Source organism: Lonchura striata, chromosome 5, assembly GCF_050655825.1.
Source record: "Lonchura striata isolate lonStrDom1 chromosome 5, ASM5065582v1, whole genome shotgun sequence".
Taxonomy (NCBI): domain Eukaryota; kingdom Metazoa; phylum Chordata; class Aves; order Passeriformes; family Estrildidae; genus Lonchura; species Lonchura striata.
This window is the reverse complement of record NC_140707.1, coordinates 19,501,075-19,524,495: the sequence shown is the minus strand read 5'-3', so window position 1 is coordinate 19,524,495 and position 23,421 is coordinate 19,501,075. Positions and strand designations below refer to the sequence as shown.

The 23,421-nt window shown below is 42.8% G+C and overlaps 1 protein-coding gene across 3 annotated transcripts in view; it reads left to right on the top strand.

The window, feature by feature from the left end:
• Positions 1 to 1,493: 1,493 nt before the first annotated feature.
• Positions 1,494 to 23,421, top strand: part of SHANK2 (SH3 and multiple ankyrin repeat domains 2) — a 279,014-nt gene continuing 257,086 nt past the window's right edge. The window contains exon 1 of one of the 3 annotated variants that reach the window (XM_085581233.1): positions 1,494 to 7,685. In XM_085581233.1, the coding sequence (XP_085437359.1) occupies positions 7,507 to 7,685 (179 nt within the window). In that variant the 5' untranslated portion in view covers positions 1,494 to 7,506. The remainder of the gene's footprint in view (positions 7,686 to 23,421) is intronic. The other 2 variants (XM_085581231.1, XM_085581232.1) reach the window with 2 other exon arrangements.

Below are 23,421 nucleotides of genomic sequence, written 5' to 3'. Positions count from 1 at the left end.
AGTGAGTTACTAAAGATTTTTATGTGCATTTTCTGTTCTGTGCAGTTTAAAATGGTTTATATGGAAAAAATGTAGTGAGGGTCATTGTGCCTTTGAGTTGACACCTTCAAGTAGTCTGAAATCCATATTCTTTTGTGAAATAACTTGAAATTTGCTCTAAATGGCATTATTGATTTAAAGTTCAAATTCTTTGAGGATAAAAAGATTCCAAGATATTTTGAGGATGACATTTTGCCGTGGTCCTAAATTTGTTGCATCCACCAAGGATCGTGGTTCTCCCGTCTCCCAGTCCTTCCAGCGCCTGGGCAGAGAGCGTAGCTCGGGATGGGTGTGTGAGACGCAGCCCGTGCCGGGACAGCCTGCGGCGCTTTCGGGCTGCCCTGCCGAGCCGTGGCTGCCCCCGGCAGCAGGTTGGGAAGCTGCGGGGAGACGGCAGCAGCAGCGGCGGCGCAGCCGGAGCGTGCGGGACCAGCGCATCCCTGCCCACATCTCCAGCCGGGATCAGCCCCGGCTCCGCAGCCGTGCCCCCCGCGCCCTCCGCACGCCTGTGCTGAGCCCGGCGCCTTCCATTCCGTGGGGAAGCGGCGCGTCGGGAGAAGTTTCTGACGGAGCCTCTAACAGCCGCCGGGATGCTCCGGCTGCTCCCGCCCAGCTGAGCGCGCTCGGGCCGGTCCCGGGGCAACAGGATAAAAAAAAAAAAAAAAAAAAAAAAAGGCCACAAGAAATGGAGTGTACAGGCAGCGGCGCTGGCGCCGGCCGCGCAGGTACCCCCGGCCCGCGGCGCTGAGGGGGCACGGCCGGGGCGGGGACGCGGCCCTGGGTGGGAGCGGCCCCGGAGGGCGGCGGGCGCAGGGGCGGCCCGGGCGGCGAGGCGGGCGCTGCCAGGGCGAGCCGGGGGGCGGCTCCCCGCACCGGCCCCCGGGAAACGCGGCCACGGCCAGCCGGGGAGAGCCGGAGGAGGCGGCGGCGGCCGGTGCCGGGGGCATCGCGGCGCTGCCCGGTCCGAGGGCCCGGCGCTGTGCCCCCCTTGCAGGTGAACCGGGGCGTGAGGGGAGGGGCGGCGGCCGCGGGACCCCTGAAGGGCTCCCCTGAGCCGAGTTTCGGAGGAGCATCCCCAGCCCGCGGCTGAGGCGGGAGGTCCGGCTGCGCCTTCCAGGCAAGCGGCACCTCCTGCCCAGGCTGCCGGTGGGGATGGGGCGGTGAGGGGACGGGGATGGGGATGGGGATGGGGATGGGGATGGGGATGGGGATGGGGATGGGGATGGGGATGGGGATGGGGATGGGGATGGGGACGGGGACGGGGACGGGGATGGGGACGGGGATGGGGATGGGGATGGGGATGAGGATGGGGATGGTGATGGGGATGGTGATGGGGGTGGGGATGGGGATGGGGATGGGAATGGGGATGGGGATGGGGATGGGGATGAGGATGGGGATGGTGATGGGGATGGTGATGGGGATGGGGATGGGGACGGGGAGGGGGCGCGGTGAGGACCGGACGGGCGGACCCGGCGCTCGCGGTGGGGCGGGCGGGAAGGCTGAGGGGGGCACAAGGGCGTCCCGGCTTCTTCGCACTGAGGAGAGAGGGCAGGAAATGAGGGAGGATGTGAGGAAGGATAGATCCTTGCTCAAACGCAGAGCGAGCTCCTCTCACGCTGTTTTTGTAGGACCGCGAGCAGCAGGGTGAGGTAGAAGAGTGGAATATGAGTGTGGATAGTGGGAAAGTGCTTCCTAAGGGCTTCCCCGTTTGAATCACGGCTTGCTCTTTAACACAGGAGAAGTCACACAACCTCCCTGCAAGTGACTGAATGCACGGGTGAAAAGATTCTTCTCCTGAAAGTTTTCACATCCTTACCTTTTTTCTGTCTTCCCTTCCTCCTGTGGCCTTGGCTCTGTTTAAGTCCTCTCAGAATAACCTGCATTGTTGAAGGGACTCTCAGTCATGGGAGGAAAAAAAGTATTTGAAAACAAACCCTATCTTTGTTTAAAGCTATTTGTGAACCAAGGTTGTGACTTAACTGTGAAAGAGAATGGCTCTCCCTTGCTTACATTAAAAACACAGTAAAACATTAAAGCAATCCAGTCAGGTAACTGGGCTGAAATGCAATTCAGCAGAGTGAGACCTTAATACAGGTTTTACAGTACCTCTACTCTCTTGTGAATCTATAGGTAATTAGTGGTGAAGTTTTTCTTTTTGTGTGCTATTTGAAGAAATTCTTCAGGCTAGAAGTGGTAATTGATAATATTTTCAATCTCTCCCCCTTTCTTCCTGAGGCCTGTAGTTATGATCCTTAAAGTAATTTTCAACCCAGACTGTTCTATAACTCTATGATGCACAGGTCTAGACGGTAAGATAGCAAGAAAAGGGTGAAATGTGGATCCTCCCTCTCCAAGTTCCTGTGCTATTTAAAAGTTGCAGCTACACTCTGTGACCTGGAGTAGCTGCTAGCAAATATTTGGATTTGTTGCTGGATGCTGGATTTATTGCTGGATTTGTTGCTGTTCCCAGTCCCAAATTTGATGGCCCATATGATCTTACATCTAGCATGTATAAGCACTTACATATGTCAGGTATTTGCAATAATTTCATGCCGGCAGGTACAGAAACTCCAAACTACAAAGCAGCTTTGGCATTTCTTCTCTAGCCACAGGGGCTTGGCCTGGAAGAATTAAAGTTGCAAAAAGTAGCAGCTGAATTCAGGTAGGGAAGCCTGAACATTGGCCGAAAGAAATGTTACTCTTGCACACCTTTCCTTGGTGTCCTGCTGTAAACGAGAATTAAGAGCCCATGAAAATACATCTGAGGAAGGGGTCCTGCTGCTTTAGGAAGTGTCTGTCAGAGGAATGCTGGGAATCGTGATGCTCCTTCCCCAGCCCAGCCAGGAGTGCTCCAAAGAAAGTGAATTATGCAGGAGACTCCAGTGGCTTGATCAAATTTCTGTCTTCAGTTTCACTAGCAGGTTTGAGTTTCATGGCTCCTGAGGTCGGCCTGTTCTGCTGGGGGCTGGACGAGTGTGCTCAGTGTCAGAGAACTCTGAGTTTCCACAGAAGCCCCTCAGAGCCCCAGCGTGACGTAGGTCTTCCCATCAAACTAGTTTTCCATTAATTAAAAAAGTAGGCACCCTAGATAGCGTGAACTCCTTGGTGAGGATAGTGGAGAGAAGTTATTTATCTTCAGCCTTTTAATCCTTTCCTCTCTGTGACCTTTGCTTATTTCATCTGTGTTAGTTATTCATGTCCCTGGCAGACCTGAAACAGCTTTGCTGAGACCTACAGGAGGATCACTGCTCTATTTTATAACTTCTCAATTTTGTCCTAATCAAAAATGTAAATACATGCATAATGATTTGCATGTCATTAACTTCCAAAAGCACCCTCATGTTAAAATCAATGTTTTTTGAAGCCAAATTTTCCTGCCTGCCTGAGAAGTTACACCTGGAATTCGCAAACCATGAATTCTGAGAACCTAAACTGCTTTCAGCACTGCTGTTTACTTTCTGCTTTATTTTTTGTTTTTCATTCCATCCAGAGAAGAACAATAAATTAAAAAATATATTGATAGTGATTTTTCTAATCAGTTTTTTTCCTCAGTCTTCATACTGAAGACAGAAATACTCAGTCTTCATACTCAACAGAAAGTTTCAAAATTAAAAATTAACAAAGTTGGTGTGGCGTATACTCACTGTACACTCATTTTGCCACCCCTGAACTCATTGAGATCATTTATAAGCAGAACATCTAACACATTCCAGAAATTCCAGAGAAGTGTGGAAGGGAGCTTGCAGATTTCGAGGAATACAGGGAAACCGGGAGAAAACAGTGTCCTTTTGAGCTAGGCTGGCAGCGTAGCTGCCGCTGGATTTCGGTTTCCCTGGCACAGAGCTTTGTGTGTGAGCTGAAGGATCCGGCTGGGAGTGTGTGCGGAGCAGTGAGCAGCCCGGGATACGGCACGGGCACTTTGCCAGCAGTTTACAGGAGGGTGTTTTTGCCTGATGTCAGAGACGCTGGGAATGAGAGCTGCCGGGCTCTGGCGTGGCTGCGGAGATGCCTGTCACTGCCATCGCAGAGAGGCTGAGTGCCCGCGTTGGACGGAGGAGTCGCTGCACGTTTAGGGATGAGCAGATGAGGGTGAATTCCCGTTAAAAACCCAGGGCCTGGAATGTGCCTTTGCTATGCATGGCTTGCCCAGAACTCGGCGCTTGTTTTAATAGGCTGCCTTCAAGTCAGTGAGTCTGGGAGCCAGCACGGGGTTACCCTGGATCAGATGCCAGAGCGTGTTAAGGGCTCTCCCTCTCTGGAAAAGCTTTGGAAACAGGATAAACAGCAGTGCTGCAAACCCCGTGTGCTGATGGATGTGTTACACTGTGGTTGCAAACATGAAATCCCTTGGGAGCAAACAGAAAGTGCCACTGCTATTCAGCGGAGCAGCTTGAACACGTCCCTTCTTTCAGGAAGGAGGGGAAAACAGTGTGCAGCAGTCCTGTTGATACAAAAAAAAAAAAAAAATCTAAACAGTAAGATAAAATGTATGGCAAACTGTGGATCAGCTTGAAGTTCCTGTGATATTTGAAAAAGCATTTTGGTTTCTATGCTAGGACACAAGCAGCTATCTGATGCCTGAGATATATTTCACACTCAACATTGCTTCTAATGAATTTTGTGTTAAAAATCAAAGGTTTATGATGACCCACTTAGGAAAAAAAAACCCGAACAAACAAATTTTTTTTGAAACCAGTTAGGACAGTGTGATGAGAAGAAGCAGAGAGGGCAGAGCACCGTGATCACTTCTGAGCATGGATTCTCCTGCTGTAGCATGTGAGGAATGTGCATTGTGTTCAGGACACTGGGAGCACCCAGGAGGATCTTGGTAACTGTGCATGGTTGAGCAATGGGATGCTTAATGAGGGGTTGCTGAGCTGTGCAGTCAGCGTTGTGCCAGCACCACCTCACAGGCACCAGAGACTGAGTGTCTCCACAATTCAGTAAAATAGGCCAGTGGCTCTGCTCCATCCCCAGGGCCAAAAGGCACAGCTCTCTCCCACGTGCTGAGCTCGCTCCTCTCCAAAAGAGTCCAACTGACTAGGCTGGCTGTGTCCAGAAAAAGAGTGTAGCTGTCCAGGCTGGCTCCTTCCAAAGTGGAGTGGAAGTGACCAGACTTGCTGTCAGAAGTGGAGCCTTTAAATTCCTGCATTTGGATTCTAAATATTGCTGATCTGGGTGCACCATTGCACTTCACCTCATACACCAGCTCATCACTGCAATTTCAGACTCACAGTGAATGAGTGCTTTTGTTTAATTAAACTTTACTGACAAAATATCAGCAGCGACAACATGAGAGAATTGTAATGAGGATGCAGTTGGAAATAGACTTCTGGGACTAACATCGTGTCAATTACAAACAGAGGATGTTTACTCTGTCTGAGTAAATTTTGAAAGTGAACCTCAGAAAAGCAGTTAGTTAAACTCTGAAGCTGTGAAACCAGCATCTTAAACTTTAAATATAAAGTTCAGTCACCAGAGTGTAACAGAGAATACATTCAATAGTCCTTAATCTGATGTTTTATCAAGATATTCTTCCCTTAATTTGCATTATTGCTTCAATATAAATATTTCAAATCATCCAACCATTCCACTGTAATTAATTTTGTGGATGTGAGAAGACACTGAATAGTTTGAATTCCTCAGATGATACTTTCACATTGCTGTGTTTGGTAGGCAGATCTGTTCCTGGGTCATTTCTCATAGCTGGTGGTAGCAGCTGGAAAGAAGCCCACACAGAATTCTGAGAGGAAAATGTAGGGGAGGAAAAGGAATAAAGAGGCAAATACTAAAGAAAAAGAAGTAGAAATGGAGAGAAATAACCAAGAGTTATTCAGGGAGAAAGTGTTTACAGTGGAAAAAGCAACAAGTGTTAGAAAAAGTACTTAAAATACCACATATTTAATTCTGCTGGTAAAATAACCTCTGTTTCCAGTGGAAAACCGGTGTCTCTGTTTCCCTACCATGTAACAAATATAAAATGCTTTCCCAAATTTAGCTTTACTCCAAATACAACCTTTTGGCTTCCTGCATTTCTGATTGAATTTGCGCTCTTTTTCTTCATTAAACTGTAAAAGTCATAGTCAATTTTGCCCCTGAAAACCTCTGATGTTGCCTTAGGTGTAAAAGATTCTCCCCATCTTGGGGAATATTTTAAAAGTCTTATCTCAGAATTTTTTACTAAGAAAGCTTGTCACTGATGGTGTGTTTATATGCCAGATCCAACCCCATTTTAAACCAGAATCTTCAATTAAACAAGGCATGCAATGAAAGAATTTGAAATAAGACTTTTCTGGGTACAAGGAGAAGCTTGAGTGATGAGAAGAGCCTAAGCACAGATCCCATGAAACCAATATCAAATGAGGACTGATGGCAGAAACTGTGATGTGCAGTGGCCTGGTAGTGAATTATGTTGATGTTCCTCATGTATTTTGAAAGCAGCTTTTACAGGGTAAGAGGGTTGATGTGAATAGGCTGTGTCACTGGGAACCATGCTGAGTTTTGGTTAAGTCACATTTTGATTAAAATTGATGTGTACCAACACTTTTCCATCTCCCTGCTATTTTCAAATGTTTTACTGTCCCCCATGAAGATGTTTTTCAGTTCATCAAAATCCAGTGCACTGAGTTATTTCACCACAGAACATTCCCACCTGAGTCTTTCCCACTGCCATGCTGCAGATGGGGAAGGATGGGACAGCTGCCCCTACCGGTCACCTCCTCTCCAGATCTGATAGTAAATTAAGTGTATTAAAACCTGTGCCACTTGCCAGCCTCTGGATTACCCCCAGGGCATGTCCTTACAGCTTAGATACTTCCAGAAAGAGTAAATTTTAACCTGGCAGGTGAGTGGCCTGTGGAGATCTTTCAGACCAGCTGCTTTCCTCTTGGAGCCCCCCAGAGCATGGCATTGCTGGAGCAAGATCAGCAGTTTGGCCCCTTAATTTAGCTGGACGTGTGTTGATGTCTGTGGCCATTAATCCTGACAGCGGATTCTGAAGCACACTCTGAAGAATCCTGGCTGTATGAAAACATCCTGGCTTCTGAGATGATCTCTATCCAAGTAGACAACATTCTCCTAGGATAGGACTGGCTGTAGCACATTGCTAAGAGTTTTGTTTTTGTGCATTACTTTAATGATGCTGCTATCAGTGCAGTGGACTGGACAATTTCTGTCTTCTCCAGGAAATACTGGGATAGGGTTTTCTGAAGCATGCTACAGCCTGAAAAAGATAAACCAGATGATGCCCATTCCTACTGCTGCTGCTCAGCTACCCTTTGTTACCCTCTTTGGGTCAGACCTGGCAAATATGAAAAGTTTCAAGTGGAATGGCAGTTTTTTGGTAGACAGGCTTGTTTTCCTGTCTGCTGTGGGTTATATGGATGTAATTCCTATTAAGACAAGCAGGATGTGCCAGCTGTGGATTCTTGAGGGAAGGAATGGAGCTGTTCTTCTTGCCATCATGAAATGGGCCTGAAAGCTGCTTGGGAAGTCAGCAGTTCACAGAAATGTAATGCTATCCCTGCTTTTGCTTCCAGCCCTGTTCCATCACTTTGGATCTCCCCATTGGAACCATCCCACCAGGACAGAGGAGCAGGCTCATCCTCGTGGGTGTCTTCAGAACCGCTCCACTTGTGGGTACAAAGGTGAGGTCACAGGGGGCCACAGAGGCGTCTCGCAGGGGGGAAAAGCCATTTCAGGGTCAGCACTGCATATCCCTCCTGGCCCTTCACCCCACAGGACTTGTCTTACACCTGTGGGTGCTGTTTTTTCCCTGTTTTCTGCAAAACTGAACTAAGCTCACAATTTTTCATGTGTTATAGAGGGCAAACGTGCACCACTTTGTCATCAGCATAGAATTTACCTGGTAGCAAAGATCACCCTAACTAATATTTGAAGATGTTATCGTGGAGCAGCTTAACTTCTGGCAAATAATGTTTTTTTTCCTCTGACCTTTGCACTTGTACAGTCAGGTCTGAAAAGTGTGTTACTGTGAATGTCCCTTCACCTGTCAGTCAAGGAAACTGAACATGCAGGATAAAGCCAAGTGATATTTTTACACTTCATAAACCAGGGAAAACATCTGAGGAACAAAAGTGTTTATTTCCCTGTTTGGAGGTCCTCAGCTCTCAGCAGCTCTGCTGAAGTTGGCTATTTATGCCAATATTCAGACTTCAAAACTGCAAGTGTTAATGCAGAGAGCTGCCCTTAAATGCCACATGGAAGAAAATATGTCAAGGTCCCTAAAGGATTCATACCAAAATAAAAAAGCAATCCAAGGCAGTATTTTACTTTTCTCTTCTTCTTCTTTCTTCTGTTTTCTCACTGTGATATGCCAATAACACTGTATTCCCCGTTTTTCTCCTGAGGAGAGTGATATTTCCCACACAGCTGTGTGATGTCAGTGCAGTGCCTGATATCCCATGGAACTGGATTGTGGGGCTCTGTTTCTTTGTTTTCCAGGGGATTGTATTTTCAATCTCAAATGTCTGTGTATCACAGTATTGGTGACTGGTGGCTTTTGCACTTCTCCTTCTATAGAGAACGTGATCTTCATTTTTAATGAGTTCCCGAAATAAACACCTTCTTATGTTTCAAAGCACCACAAGAGAAAAAGGAGCCTTTTTCCAAGTTTAACTGAAAACTGAAACATTTCCTTGAAATTTTCTCTCCTGTGGTAATCCACTTGTTTGATATGACTTTCTCTTTTGTCAATAAAGCTGAGCTAAAACTTTGAGGATGACTCTGAAACTTTCCTCCTATGAGACTTCAGATTGACAAAGAAGGTATAAAATTCATGAAATTAAACTCATCAAATTATGTACTGCTTCCTTTTTTGCAAAGCTTCCTTACTTGCCAAACCAGATAGGACAAAGTACTGGGCAAATTGTGCTGAATGCAGCAGTTTGTCTCTCAGTAATACCTGTTTAGGAGAAAATGCATATTGAATTTTTTTTGGTACAGTTTGCTCATGCTTGTGACTTTTATTCAGACTGGCAGAATACTCTGTAGTAGGAAATGGCATATGCAGTAATATATTCATTTAATTGGTATTTATTGATACTAAGAGTCTATAATTTCTAACTTAAACTGAAAATAATATCCTACTGAGATTTTCAGATATCAACATTCCTTACTGGTCAGCTGGAAGTGTGAAATGGTTCTGTGAAGTGTAATCTAAATAAAAACTTTTCCTATTTTTTACTCCCTATCAGTGTAATCATTAACCCATGCCTTGCTCCACAATGTTGCTGCAATTCTGTTTTTATTTGTTTCCTTCCTAGCCCTCTTAGCACTTAGCTACAGCTGAATTGTTTATGAAATTGCTGTTCAGCATTTCAGCTTCTTTCCAGTCTGTCTTCTGCTTTGAAAATTATTTTGTCTCTTTTTAAAATGAAAAACCTACTTGACCTACATGGTAGTTTTGACTTTTCAGTTTGAAATCTGGATTTTTTTCATTTTTGTTTTTTTGCCTTTTTTTCTTTTTTTTTTTTTTTGGTAAACAGTCTATTCTATTGTAATCTCAGTAAGTAACTATTTATGATAAATTTTATTATGGCAAAAAAAAAAAAATTAAGTTAGGCTTTAGTTTGTCACATTCACAGCATTGATGTGCAATTTGTCCCAAGGGAAAAACCCCAACCCACTTTAACTGCTGTTTATAAAGCAGCTTATAAAGTGCAGTCAATATGAATGAAAATTATTCTGGTTTTTTTATTTTTTAAAAGTCTATATTGGATGAATACCTGATGCTTAAGGTAAGACTTTCCCAATAGGGCAAATATGCTGCAATATCATGAAGGTGGTGGATTAATTTGGAACCATTGTTCATTGAGCTCTACACCATGAGAAATGTAAGCTGGAGTTTGTAGTTGAAATTTGGGTTTAAAATTTGGTTTAGAATGGATAAAGGGGGTTTTTTATTTGCATGGTGGATGTTGTACTGTGTGGGCTTTGCAGAATGTGACTAAAAAGACTAAGCTTTTAATAAGGGAAAGAGTCCTCTGGGAACAATGCAGAGATTGCCACTGCTGCTCTCTGAGCAGGACTCAGGGAAGCCCAGACCACTGCACCTGAGTGCTGCTGAACTGGGGGAGTGCGTCCTCCTCAGCCTTGCTCTTCTCTGCTCACTGTGAGGAAAAAATCTCAGCAAAGCTGGCAACAAAGCACTGCCAGCACAAATAGTATTGGAAGGCTCTTAGGAATTTAGCTTTATTTGGGGAAAAGAGAAATTGATTTAAAAAAAAAAATTCTCTCTGTGAAATAATGTCTCGATTGTAGGCACAATTTGTGGGGATTGGGAGTGGGGATGGGCTGAGCCTGATCCCCAGTGAGCTGAGCCATGGAGTGCCCAGGTACACTGACCAACCCCCAGAGGACCAGAGGGCACACAGGTGCAGTGCATCAACATGAGGGGTACAAAAGGTGGGGCTGAAGAATGAGAAGGGTGGATGCTTGCAGCCTTCTGAAGTGGCATGCTGTTGCTCTCTATGGGCAGATGCCTGAAGCCTTCTGATGTGGTGTAGTGTTACTCTGTGTGGGTGAGTGTTTAAACCCCTCTGAAATTACATGGTGATGCTCTGCGTATCGTGGGTATCTCAGCTGTGACATCTCAATGGATGCCAGGTTTTCAGAACTTCTAGGAAGACCAAAAATTAACCTCAGTGCATTATGGGGAAACTTGGTAAACTCCTAATTGAAAATATTGCCTCTCAGCTGGGACTTCTACTGATAAGGTTGTGTTCTAATCTGTTCAAAATATTATTTGCAAATGGAATGATGGATAATGAGCAGGAATATCTAACTTGCTAATTGTGCTGCTAATAGGCTATTAACAGCTGATCCTGTTTGTACTAAGTGATGATTTCAGGTTGTTTCCTATTGTGTTGAGCTGTATTAATGAGGCACATGAGGTGCTCATGCAATTTGTCCTCTGAAGGATTTCCCAGTTTGTCTGGGATTGGTAATGCCATCATATTCATGATGCTAATAGGAAAAATATAAGGATATGGCTTATATCCTTATGAGGAGGTGCTCTGGAGATGCAGCCACTCACACCACACTGCTGTCCAGACAGGAAGAGAGTAGGGCCAGGGCCTGAGTTTCACCACTTTGTACCATCATTTAAAATCTTTGACTTTGTTCTTTATTTCTTCCCTAATTATCCCAGTTATTCGTGTGAATGCAGCAAGGAAAGCTGACATTTGAACAACACTGTCTTTCTGGATTGGGAATAATCAGCTCCATTTCCAATGCTATGTGCTTGGAATTGGTTTTGCCCAATTCACTTAATGTATCACTTCATGTTAATCAACTTCCTATTCAAATTGTCTTTTTCTTGCCTGGTCATCTCTTTCCTGCTGCTCCTTGTTGCCAGCTTCTCTCCCCACTTCAGATTTCTCACAACCCTTGTTGAAAGTTGAGCTGGAAATGCTTAGAGGGTGATGTAAGTTTTGCTATTTGCTCCACAGACAACTCCTGGTTCCTTCTCTGTAGGAAATAGGACCCAGAACTCTTCTTTGGAGGAAGAGCAGTCATGGGAATCCCCATGATAGCTCAGGATGGTCGGGCTGCTCAGATCTTACTCTGGCTTACTGCCAATAATGGCTTTTGCAACTATTCTGTGCTCCCTGCTGTACTTTCTTTCACATAACCAGGAAAGCATTCTCTGTCACCTGGAGATTAAAGGTTTACTTGATGGAAGCCTTATAAATCTTTTAGCAAATGAGTGTTTTTCTATTTCACACACACAGTTGTGCTCTTTGAAGTTGGAGGGATTTTCTCTCTCCTTTTTTCTGTGGTGCACCTTGTAATTGTGTCTCAGGTCAGGGTGACATGGTGCACATTAGTTTTGCTTTGTTCCTGACAGACATACACCTACCTTGTCCTTTCTGGGTGAGGAAAGGAAGGGCTGTTTCTCTCTGAGGTTGCATTTGAATAAAAACACTCTGTTTCTCAAGGTAATGATCACTCAGAGGCTGCAGCTGCCCCATGTATCTGGAATATTTGAATTCACTTAGCAGGCTGCATGACCATATATTGCTTAGGGGTGTGTTAACATGTATTTTTTCATCATGGGAAGTCAGTTCTCCCTACATCAATCTCCGTATTTGTATAGCTGCTCTGTAATGGCTGAGTGTCTTTTTATAGATGTGTATGACTTCTTTAATACCTTACTTTTGGGGCATCAATTTTCTTAGTATTATATTATTTCATAGTTTTTATGGGATTAAACAAACAACTTTGTGGATAACAAAACTAAGTCATAAGGGCAAGACTGACTACCTGTATTAGGGCAGGGAACAAACTGAATAGAAGAAACACATGACTAAAGACAAAGTGACCCATGTTTGAAAGTGAGAGAAAAATGTACGTGCTTTAATTGTGTTTGCACTTTGTGTACTCTAGGCAGTTCCAAGTTTGTGCAAATGGAAGACCTTAAATTACATTGATACAGCGAGTGGGGATGCAGTGCTAAATAAACCCCCTGTGGAAAGAATAGATGGTGTTCTGTGCAGTAGATCCTTACTGGAAAATCCAAACAAACAAATGGATGCCTGGCAGAACTCTGCTGCAGTATGTTATGTGAGCAAGGAGTTTGTATCTGTGGCTCAGATGCTCTGCTGATATTAGTAAATGAACTTTCACTCTGTGGTGATTCAGAGAAGGGACAGTGCTCTTCACTTCTCCCCAGTGCCCAAGGCAGCAGACCTTAAATTCAGCACCTGGAGCCAGTACAAAAAACGGCCTCAGTGCAGAGGGAAGGCAGGGCTGACACACTGGTGCCAAGCTCATCTCACAGCACTGGGGATGTCACAGCAGCATGGGTGACACTCCCAGGGGGATGATGTGCTCAGTGAGGGGCAGTCGGTGTGACACAGCCATGTCTCACAGCTGCACCACTGGAGACAGCTGGAGTCAAGCGTCCTTTATGTGAAATGTCAGGAGCTGCCTTCTTTGGGGTTTCTTTTCCAGCTGTAATTTTCCTGTAATTAGCATTTCACTGTGTTTTCAGCAAAAGTAAGTAAGTGTTGCATAATTTGCTTGATTGGCAGGGGTTTTATTGGTCCAGCTTGAGCTCTCCATTGAGATTTGTGTGCATCTGTCAGTTTTATTCTCTTTTCTCCCATCCCTTTATCAGGGATGTATTTGCCTGGGAGCACTGGCTTCCATGGGTTGTTAAGGAGACTCAACATTTATACCTGGTTGTTTTGAACCAAGATTGTTATCTTAATGCATTGCTTGCATATGGTTGTCCAAAATGCTTCTGAATTTCTAAGCTGTGGAACCCTTTATATTCTTCCATTTGTTGTGCTTCCAGTTTCCTTGAACCTTGGTTGTTGCTATCAGTGCTCCTGAGGGAAAGAAGAGAATGCTATCTCAACTTGGACTGGATAAGGGGGTATATGTCCAGATCTTGTTGATCTGGGAGAAGCTGAAAAACCTATATTTTGACAAGTAACCTACACAGATTTTAAGATGTTTGTGGTTTTCCCTTTTTAAACTTGTTTTGCTTGTAATTTTCTTGGTAGAGAGCCCATGCACCATCAGCTTAATTAGACCTGATGAATTTCTTGAGATCACACTAAGCAGCTCTTAACCTTTGTGAGTTGCTATGTACATCATGGTTTCTTTGCTAGACCTTCATCAAATTTTAGATTAGTGCAGTTGTTTTCTTTATGATTGAGATGACTGCCATAGTAGTTTTAGTAAGAACAGTTTAGTCTTCCTAGAGAGATTGATTTACTTATTTGAAAATTATTCAAAACATTGCATTTTGAAGTGCAATATATTGCGCTTTAGCTTGCATTTCTCTTTCACTCAAGTATACTGCTAGTGATATAAACAGTTTTTTAACCCAATATCCCCAAAACTAACAATTGTCTACTTTCACCAACCTGAATGTGTTGCCAAGAAAACTGAACAGGATGGGGCTAGTTTGACCTGTGTGTTTCAGTGGAGTTGCAGGCAAGACCTGGCAGCTGAATAATTCATTTGTGAGCAGGACATCAGGACTGTCCTTTGCACAGGTCAGTCACAATGCTGAGCTCTCTCCCTTTCATTACTCCATCTTTCATCTCTTTCCACTTAGCATAGCTCAGCCAGCAAAGTTAATAGATTCCCATCTTTCACTAAAATTCCTTTCTTGAAAGAGATGATGAAGAAGCAGAGGCTGCAGCTGTCCTCAGTGATTTGTGATTTATAACTGAGGGGAGAGATCTCCCCCTCCTGTTGTCACAACAGTGACAAGCGTTGCCACAATGCAGCAGTGATTGTTTCGATGGGACACGTAAATAAGAGAGAGCCATCTGGGCTGCTAAAAACACAGCAAACACAGAATTCTGCTACTGGAACTGAATTCAGGCTGTTTCTCCTTTTAGGTAATCAGAACCTGTGGATTTCATTACTTTGTGGAAGTATTTTTTTCTTTTTGGTCATCAGCTGGTAACATTTATACCCCTTGGAAGGTGCTGAAGTCTAAAAAAATCACCTGCCTTTTTTTGGTGCATACAATAACAGGTTTTCCTTTGAGCTAAGGCTTAGTATCCAGTTTCAGGATAGGTAGGAAATAGGTACAAGTTTTCCTGTGTATCTGAGTTTCAAAGTTCTCCACTTTCTCATAGAACAAAAGACTATAAAATGTTCAGTGCAAAATTTAGAACTGAATTCACCGAGTTGGATGGAGCTGAGGAGCTACATGAAAAATTACATCCAAGGTGAGCACCTTCTGGCTCTTTGTAGAGCTTTTATTATTTAGCAGTTATCAGGGATTTTTGCAGTATTTGGGAAATGAAATAATTATGAGCCATGAACTGAGGGCACACTTTTCTTTCATCACTGATTGCTGATAATTTGCACTAGTCCATATGACTTTAAATATATTGCCATTTTATGTTTAGCTAAGCATAGGAAGGAGGGATTTTTCTTCCATATTGGAAATATTTTTTTAACCTACTGTGATCAGACAGCCAAAATGCAGGATCTGATGCTAGACCTGGAATTATATTATTCTTTATATGTTGTGGCTTTCAGTGCCTTCAAAGAAGTATTGTCAGGAGGTTCTTTCTCTTGAATATATAGGAGTTAGCAGTGCATATTTATTGTTGGGATTTGGACAGGAATTAGATTTTGGTATTTAGTTTTTTTTTGCTGCTAGGATGAACTTAATGCCATAAACAGTGAATTATCTGAAGGCACAAAGCATCTGGTGTTTCTTTGCTGCCACACAATATACAAGCATTTAGGCCATTGTGTTTAGGCTGCTGAGGAAAAAAAAAATTAGTGGAGCATAGAAAAAAACACCAAAGAGAGATACAAATATGTGAGTTCATTCCAGCAAGTGTTTGAGCAGCTGTAGACTTCATATTTAGTTCTGAAAAGGTCCATGTAGAATTCTATTCAGAATTTTAAATATGTGCCCAAATATGGTGTCTCCTGATGACGAAAATAACTGTTTTTCCACTTCCTTGAACAGTTTCCCTGATTCTGTTCACATTTCCACCTTGTGACCAGACTTTGTTTGCACTGGCTTTACATAATGGCAGGATTAGCTGAAAGTAGCCTCCCAAAATCTCAGGTAGCTCTTCCCTTGCTACACTCATTTTCCAGCTCATTGCCTCCTTTTTTGTTGAGCTGAATCAAATCAGGTTTGGTTATTACATCTCTCCCAGGCAGAATTTGAATCCATCATGTGCTGGAACACAATCCTTGGTCTTAGTGCTTCTCTCAGTATTTGAGCTCTCAATTTAACTTGTGGGGAAAGTGGAGAATTCAGAGTGTGTGTGTGTTTGGGGTTTATTAATACTAAAGACATCTGGGAGTCTCTGAAAATTGCTAAACTAATAGACTGCCTGCAGCCTGACAGTGCAAAGTACCTTCAGCTCCCTATAAATTACATTAGTTTTCTGTTCAATCAGCATTTGGGACTTCCATGCAGCATAACTGGCCTGCTTTAGCAGGTTTTTAACTAAAATGGGTCGTGTCAAGTGTTCTGTAGTCTACTGGTATTCACATTCTTAGGCATCACATATACATTACCTTTGATTTCAGAGGCTGCTAGGAAAAGCATGAGCCTATGTGCCACTAAAAGGGTCCTCAAGGCACATGGCATTCTTATGTACCTGACAACAGAGAAAACAGGATGCTGTGAGTGTTTGTGTTCAGAAAAGTCGGGGTTAAATGAATGAAGCATGTCATTTGAAGTTGAATTAATTTGGGTGTGCTCATCCTGTCACTGAATGCTCCCAGGTACTTAACTTCTGAGTATTTCAGTGTATTCCTTTTCTTTGCCAGCCTCATAAATTAACAGGGATGGCTGTTTCTCTGTGGCTGTGTAGGCATCTGTGCAGATAAGCTGGCTGGTCAGCTGGGAGCCAGCTCAGAAACAGAACCTGGGAATTCTCTGGCATTGGAAGAGAATTAAGAAGTTGGACAGAAATACTCACCTGAGATTGCTGATAGGGTTGTATGATTTTTGTGGATTGGTTTGTGTGAGTTGGTAGAAATGTATGCTTGTAGTTGAAATTATTTTTGGTTAGTAACTCTTACTTTCCTAGGTGTGCACCTGGGCCTAGAGAAACACCCCCAAACAAGGCTACCTTCCTGCTTAGAAATTCTTTAAACTGTGAAAAAAGGAATGGGAAAATCTTGACATTTTCATCAGCTTGCTAAAATTCACACAATTCTTGAAGTGTTTTATCATTTTGCCAGACCTGGGGAAAGGTTTGCCCTGTGTCAGACCTTTTGGGAGTGTTACCTCTGCAGCACAGTGCTACAGCAAGGGCTTTCCTCCAGCAGTGGCAGCAGCTGGGCTTGGGAGGCAGCATCTTGGCATATTTGCCCAGGGGGAAAGAGCAGGGAGAGGGAGCGGAGGAGAAGGCCTATAAATACTGCATGGCTGCAGCTCTGCTGCTCCCTGAACCAAGTACACTCTGCAAAAATGTCACAGCCCTTCACTGCTCAGCATTGAGTTGGATGGAAATCACCGACTGCACTGTTTTTTTGGGGTGGCTTGGAGTCACCCTGGTGTTTTAGAGGTGGATTTGATCAGGAAAATGGCTTGTGTGACTGCTGTCAGCCTTTCTTCCTTTCCTTATCAATCTCCTTCCACTTTCCAATGGCTCTGGAATTTATGTTAGCCAAAGTTTTTAAAGGATCAGAAATCCCTGAAGGTGTTACACTCCTACAAACATGTTAGAAATGAGTGGTTAGGTGCAGGAGAGACCCCCACTGGAGCTCCTGCAGAGGGAAAAGCACTGTGCCTGTTGTGGTTAATGTTTTTTCAGGGGCATGAGCCTGTGCATGGCCATGCTCTCCTACCTGGCCACACATGGAAGTGATGTCTGGAAGGGAAACTTCCTGCAGGGGGAACTGAGCACAGAGATTTATTTAGGGATGCATTGAAGGCTCTGAGACAAAGCAGAGCTTCTGCTTCACTGATCCTGTGCTTGAGAAGAAGGAAAAGCAGGATCTGGGAGAGGACTTGGTTTTTATCTACCAGTGGGTGTTAAGGGAATCCTATTGCAGAAATAGCAGAGAGGACAGTTGCTCACTCTCCCAGTGTCAGTGCCTTTCTCCACCGTGTAACATATCCAGTCTCATTAAGAAGTTAGGATTGGCACAATTTATTTTTGTTTTCCTATGAATTTGCAGTATATAAATACTCATTTAAAGAGCTTTCCCCATCTCTTGGCAAGCCGCGGGTTTACAGGTTGTTTTGCTTATCCTTAGGATTAGCTCTGGGACAGCACAGTGAAAAACAAGTCAACATCCAAAATGCAAAGTGGAATCATGCTGCTGGGTAAGAAGAGTTTGGCCTCCACACAGAATCAGCTTCTGGCATTCCCCTCTCTTCCACAATCAACTGCAAGCCATTGCTGTGCTCTTACCTTTATTCGGTCTGACCAAATGTAAATCTTTCCTAAAAGCAGCAAAGCCTGGTCTTGAAATATGTTGAGCCGATGTGTCAGGGTTTGAGAACAATTTTGGAAAGTTTTCTTTCTGATATATGCAGTCCCAGGTTATTCTTCCTCTCTCTGCATCCATTTAGAAACTGAAAGCTGGTGTGCATAAAAGAGAGAATTCAAAAGCAGAAGCAGTTTATCCCATCTCAGATTAAGAAATCTGTTAGGTCAGTTTATTTTGTTTTATTTTTAACCTGCTGACTTCTTTCCTTGCCTTGTTTTTGTCTTGTAAAAAACAGCTGCTGAACTTTTTACCTACTTTTCCTGTAGCCCCAGTGATCATGGAAATCACATTTTTATCTCCCACCCTAAAAATGCAAAACCTACCAGGCTTAATCTCGAATGCAGCTGACACTGGTACAAAATACAGTAGTTCAGTGTAGCAAATGTCCTTCAATAGTTTCTTTTGTTGCTGCTGAAAGAGAAGAATCACACAGGTGCTGGAGACAGATATGCAATTATTTTCTTCCTACTCAGAACATTTTAGATAGGTATGTTTATTTTTAGTGAAATGTGTCAAAGTCTATATTTAAAATAAAAAACAGGCTTAAATACACTGGAAGTATAATAATAAATGAAAAATAAATAAAATAAAGGTGTTTTCTGATGGAAAACCCTACAGCAGAGTACAACATAAAGTAGAGTTAGTTGAACTTTCTGTTGCAATGGAAATACCTGGATTTTCCCTTCCATTTAGATCTGTAAAAAGAGGGAAATATGTAACAGGAAAGAATTTTATTCAGCATGAGCTTCTAACCATCAATGAAGGCAGTGAAATTTGAATATTCATCCACAGCTGGATATGGATATCTGGATGCATGCTGTGCTATCTGCAGACAGCAGACCCAAATTTCAGGATCTCAGGTGGACTTAGGGAGACAAAAGCAAGCGTTTTGCTGCTTGTACTTGGGCTGTTCAGCAGATGCACATCCTAGGATGCTCAGAGCTTAGACAAGACTTAAATCAATGAAGATGTTTGTGGGGATCAGCAGAGCAGCACCTTTCACCTTCTGTCAGATCTGGCCTGAAATGTCTTTCTTTATAACCAGAAGAGCCTATTTTTGTCTCAGTCCTGACTTCATGAACCAGAAGCACTCTGGAATGTGAGTGAAGCCATGGATGGCAGGCTCTGCCCTTGCAAAGCTATGCATAATATTTATATTACAGTATGAGGAAAACTTTGGAAATTTGCAATGTAGTAAAATTCCTCTCTCCTTTTCCATTTCTGCTTTATAACATTTAAATAGGGTGGCCACTGAGTCACTTAATTTCTTTGTTCAGCTATAAATCTTTACATCCTTCTGTGTTTTGTTCAGGAATCTGAGATGAAAGGGAACTAGATTGTGATGATCATCTTGTCACTGTTGCTGTCACCTGTGTTGACAGGTAAGTGTGCCAAGCTGGTTTTGAAGACAAAATGTTTGCATTATTTTTATCAGGTGGGAAAAGCTACAGTTACAGCCCAGGACCTCACCTGTGGGTTGTGCTGGATGCTGCAAAGGTGAGTTTTTCAACAAACAAGTGGTCAAAAATGCTTCCAAAACCTTTATAATCTCCAGAAGGGAAACTGTTCCTCCTTCTGCTTTATGGTGATGGGTAGCCACCCAAAAAATAATCTAAGAGCAGAGGAATTTGCAGTTGAACTGCAGCCTGGAGTGAAGATGGCTGAAAGGTCTTGTTGACTTGTATCCTCCTCCTCCCCAAAGTACCTGAAATATGAACTAGCAGATGAGTTATCATATGTCTTGTGTTAGACATGACACTGCCCCTGTTTTTATCTAGGAGGAATTTATTAATGAGGTCCCTGCAAATTTTAGGACTGGATGAAGAATTTCTAGGATTTTGTACAGTTAGGTGAGAACTGATGGACTTGAACCTCTTGTGATACAGCACCATCATATTTCTTTTATCTCTTTTACCTTACCTAAATGCTGTGTTTTCAGTCTTTCCTATTAATAAAAACTTCTAGTCTCTACATTTATTATAAATGTCTTTATCTTTACTTTTCTCTGGTTCTTTCAAAACACAGTCCAAAAAGTTTTAGCAGCGCTCTGGAGATGACTTAGGACTTCTTATGCAGAACAATTTCTTGAAGTAACATCACTTTCTTGGCTTCCAGTTCAATCATTACAAAATAAATTGAAACATGAAACTCAGATCAGAAAACTAGAACAAAAAGGACACTGATTGAAACTTAGATTTCCTTTGGTGATGCATGATCCTTCTGTATGATCTGAAAACTAAAAAACTCATTTTCTCTGTGATAAGAGGAACTGAAGGTGCCTCTTCTTGCACTGGCTGCTGCAGGTGTCTATGTCAATGTGCATTTATGAACACAGATCAAGGACTGAATAGTGAGTCCTAATAGTGCCTTTGGATGAGCACTGGAAGGAGAATGAAAATACAAAAATTATGTAAAATGTGTCAGGTGGATTTCTGTAAAGTGTGTGGTGACATGAAGCAGTATAATTTGGATCAGTAGTATGTAAAAATGGGAAAAGGAGAAATATTTAAAGAAATGTGTGTGCCTCAAAGCTCAGCCTAATGAATTAAATGCCCTTGCTTATTAGGGAATTTAATAATTGAATGTTTGCTTCTGGTAGGGCCACTATCAAAGATAAGCACACCAATCTAAAGAGAGATGTGCAGAAACAAGTGTGCAAATTTGGATTTCAAGTGTTGTGTTTGACAATGTGTTGAGTTGATGGGAATAACTGTGTTCTATTGTCTGAAATGTTTAAGTTGCATGGATACCTTCCACTATCCCAGAGTGCTCCAAGCCCTGTCCAGCCTGGCCTTTGGACACTTCTAGGGATCCAGGGGCAGCCACTGCTTATCTTGGCACCTGGTGCCAAGGCCTCACCAGCTCCTGAGTAAAGAATTTCTTCCTGATCTAAATCTCTTGTCTTTCAGTTTAAAACCATTCCCCCTTGTCCTGTCATTATCTGCCTGTGGAAAAAGTCACCCTCCTTCTTTTATATAAGCCCCCTTTAGGAAGCATGTGAGAAAATTCAGCTGATATGCAGAAGTGGTCACTCTCCATGTGTGACTAAAAAATCAAGAGAAGTTTGGATTTATTAAGAAATGCAGAAAACTTTTGAGGTGAGGCATCTAGTGATGGCAAGTGTGAAAAAAACCCCCAAAACCAGCATGGGAGAAAATTAAGCAGACATAAAACCTATTAGCAAATCTTTTTAATGCTTCTTTTCTTTAAAAGTGTGAACAAAAAAGTATTTCTAGTTTTATGTGAATGCTGAAAAGGGTTTTTCTTGTGCCAGTTCTGCCTCTTTCATTCCTGCAAACAGCAAAGAAGAGAGAGGGTTTTGTAAATCTCATTAATGGGTATGTCCTGTAGGGTTTGGTTGACATGATGGGCTTAATTATTGCCTTCTCTGCTCAGCTGAATAACAGGGAAAGCAGAGCTGCCTGGATGCTGCTCCTCCCCTCTGACCAGGTTGCAGGCACAGATAGCTCTGGCAGCAGCAGATCAGGAAATGAGCTTTGCATCACAATTGTTCCCACCAGCAGCCCACCTGGTGGCACTGGGGCAACAAAGTGAGGGGTGCCTCTTACAGGCTCACCGCAGCCTCCAGTTTTATAGAAACCCAGGAGCCCTTCCAAGCGCAGTGTTCCTCGCATTACTGCTTGTCATTCCTAGGAAGTCATGGTCACATGTGGATGTCCTTCACAAAAGTTCTGTCAAATCCTCTCTCAGTTGCTTTTCCTTTGGAACATTTAATATAATCTTTTCATAAATACTTTCTTCATGGCAGAAACTGATAGTAGCATGCCTGGAGTGCAAATGATGCTGGTTTTCTTATTAGGATTATTTTCTATCCTGATTCAATCAAGTTTTTTTTTGCTTTTTTTTTTTTTTTTTCCCAAGTGCTTTTATATTCAGCTTGCATATCTTGATTAGACTGTGGTAATTTCCATGGCTGGAATCTCCAAAGTGTGCTGTCAAGAAATTATAAATGGTAATGAATTCACTTAATCAGGACTTCAGGAGTACAATCAACATGGAATCTAGTCAATTAGAAATAAATCTGTTTAAAGCATTTCTGGTTCTCCAACAGTCTCATTTGAGGCCTTACATTACCTGGGACTGAATTAGACACCTACACAGGCAGGTAGAAAATGCACTTTGTAAGAAATTGCTGTAAAGGGGTATAAATGAGTCCAGAAATTTAGGTGATGCTGAAATTTGCTTGAATCTCCATTATAAACTAAGTTGCATAGCCACCAGCTGGAGAAAAGCTATGGTGCTGGCTGTGACTTGGCACTCTGCAGACCACATCTTGCACCTTGTATCTGGTTTTGGACCCACCACAGTAAAGGAAAGATATGGACAAACTGGAGCAGGTTCTGTGGAAGGCCACCAAGAAAAAGGGAGCTGGAGTATTGTGCAAGGAGAGGGAAAGGTAAGCCTGGAAAAGAGCTGGCTTCAGGATTTTTCAGGCAGGCCTGGATAAAAGCATGGGCAGCCCAATCAGATCTCATTGCTGGATCTGCTCTGGGCAAGAGGTTGAAATAAAGACCTCCAGAGACCCCTGTGGCCTGAATGACTTGGTGATTCTCTGAGTCTAAGTAAGGCACAGCTAAGAATCCAGGTCCTTGTGTTCAGGGAGGCTGATTTTTATTTTTATTCTGTGTTGAGAGAGGGATACTTCAGAAAACAGCCTTGTTGTTCCCTAAAGTGTCTCTAAACTAAAGGTATTGTGAGCAGATAACCCAGGATGATTTAGCATGGTATTTATTTTTAATATTAAATTCCAAACTAAACCTGGCATTTAAATAGCAAAAGCTGAAAGAGTTTATGAATCTGTTTTCACACAATAAGATTATTTCTATTTTTTCCCTTTTGTCTAATGGTCACAAACATGGGTCTCATTTTGTTTTCTTCTTGCCTAAGAAGTGATATTTTATTTCTTGAGCTGTTTACCAAAGGTAATAATTAAACCTTGGTAGTCAATGAGGAAACTGGCTCTTTTAATCAGTTTAATTGGGTTGATTACCTAACTTTTGACTGGCTATAATTTGATAAAAATGAGTTTATCTGTTTAATGAATTGAATAAAAAATCTCAAAGGTCAAGAAAACAATTTATTTTTCAGTTATTCTACAGAGTCACTGTGCTGCCTGGGTCAGTTTGGCAGATCATTTAACCTTTCTAAGCCTGCAAATATTTTCTCCACTCTGTCATCACCATCCTTCACCTGCATAACCCTAAAGGATGTCATGGTTGTGCCATGAGCACAGGCTGGAGTATAAATTAAAGCCTAAAATATGCTTAGCTTGGGCTGGAAAATAGCTGGGGAAAATGCAGCTAAGGTCAACAGAGCTCCTTTTTCAAAATTACCTCTGAAAAAGGAAAAATTCAGAAGTTTTTCTGCAATTAAGAGAAGTCTGGAGCCCATCTG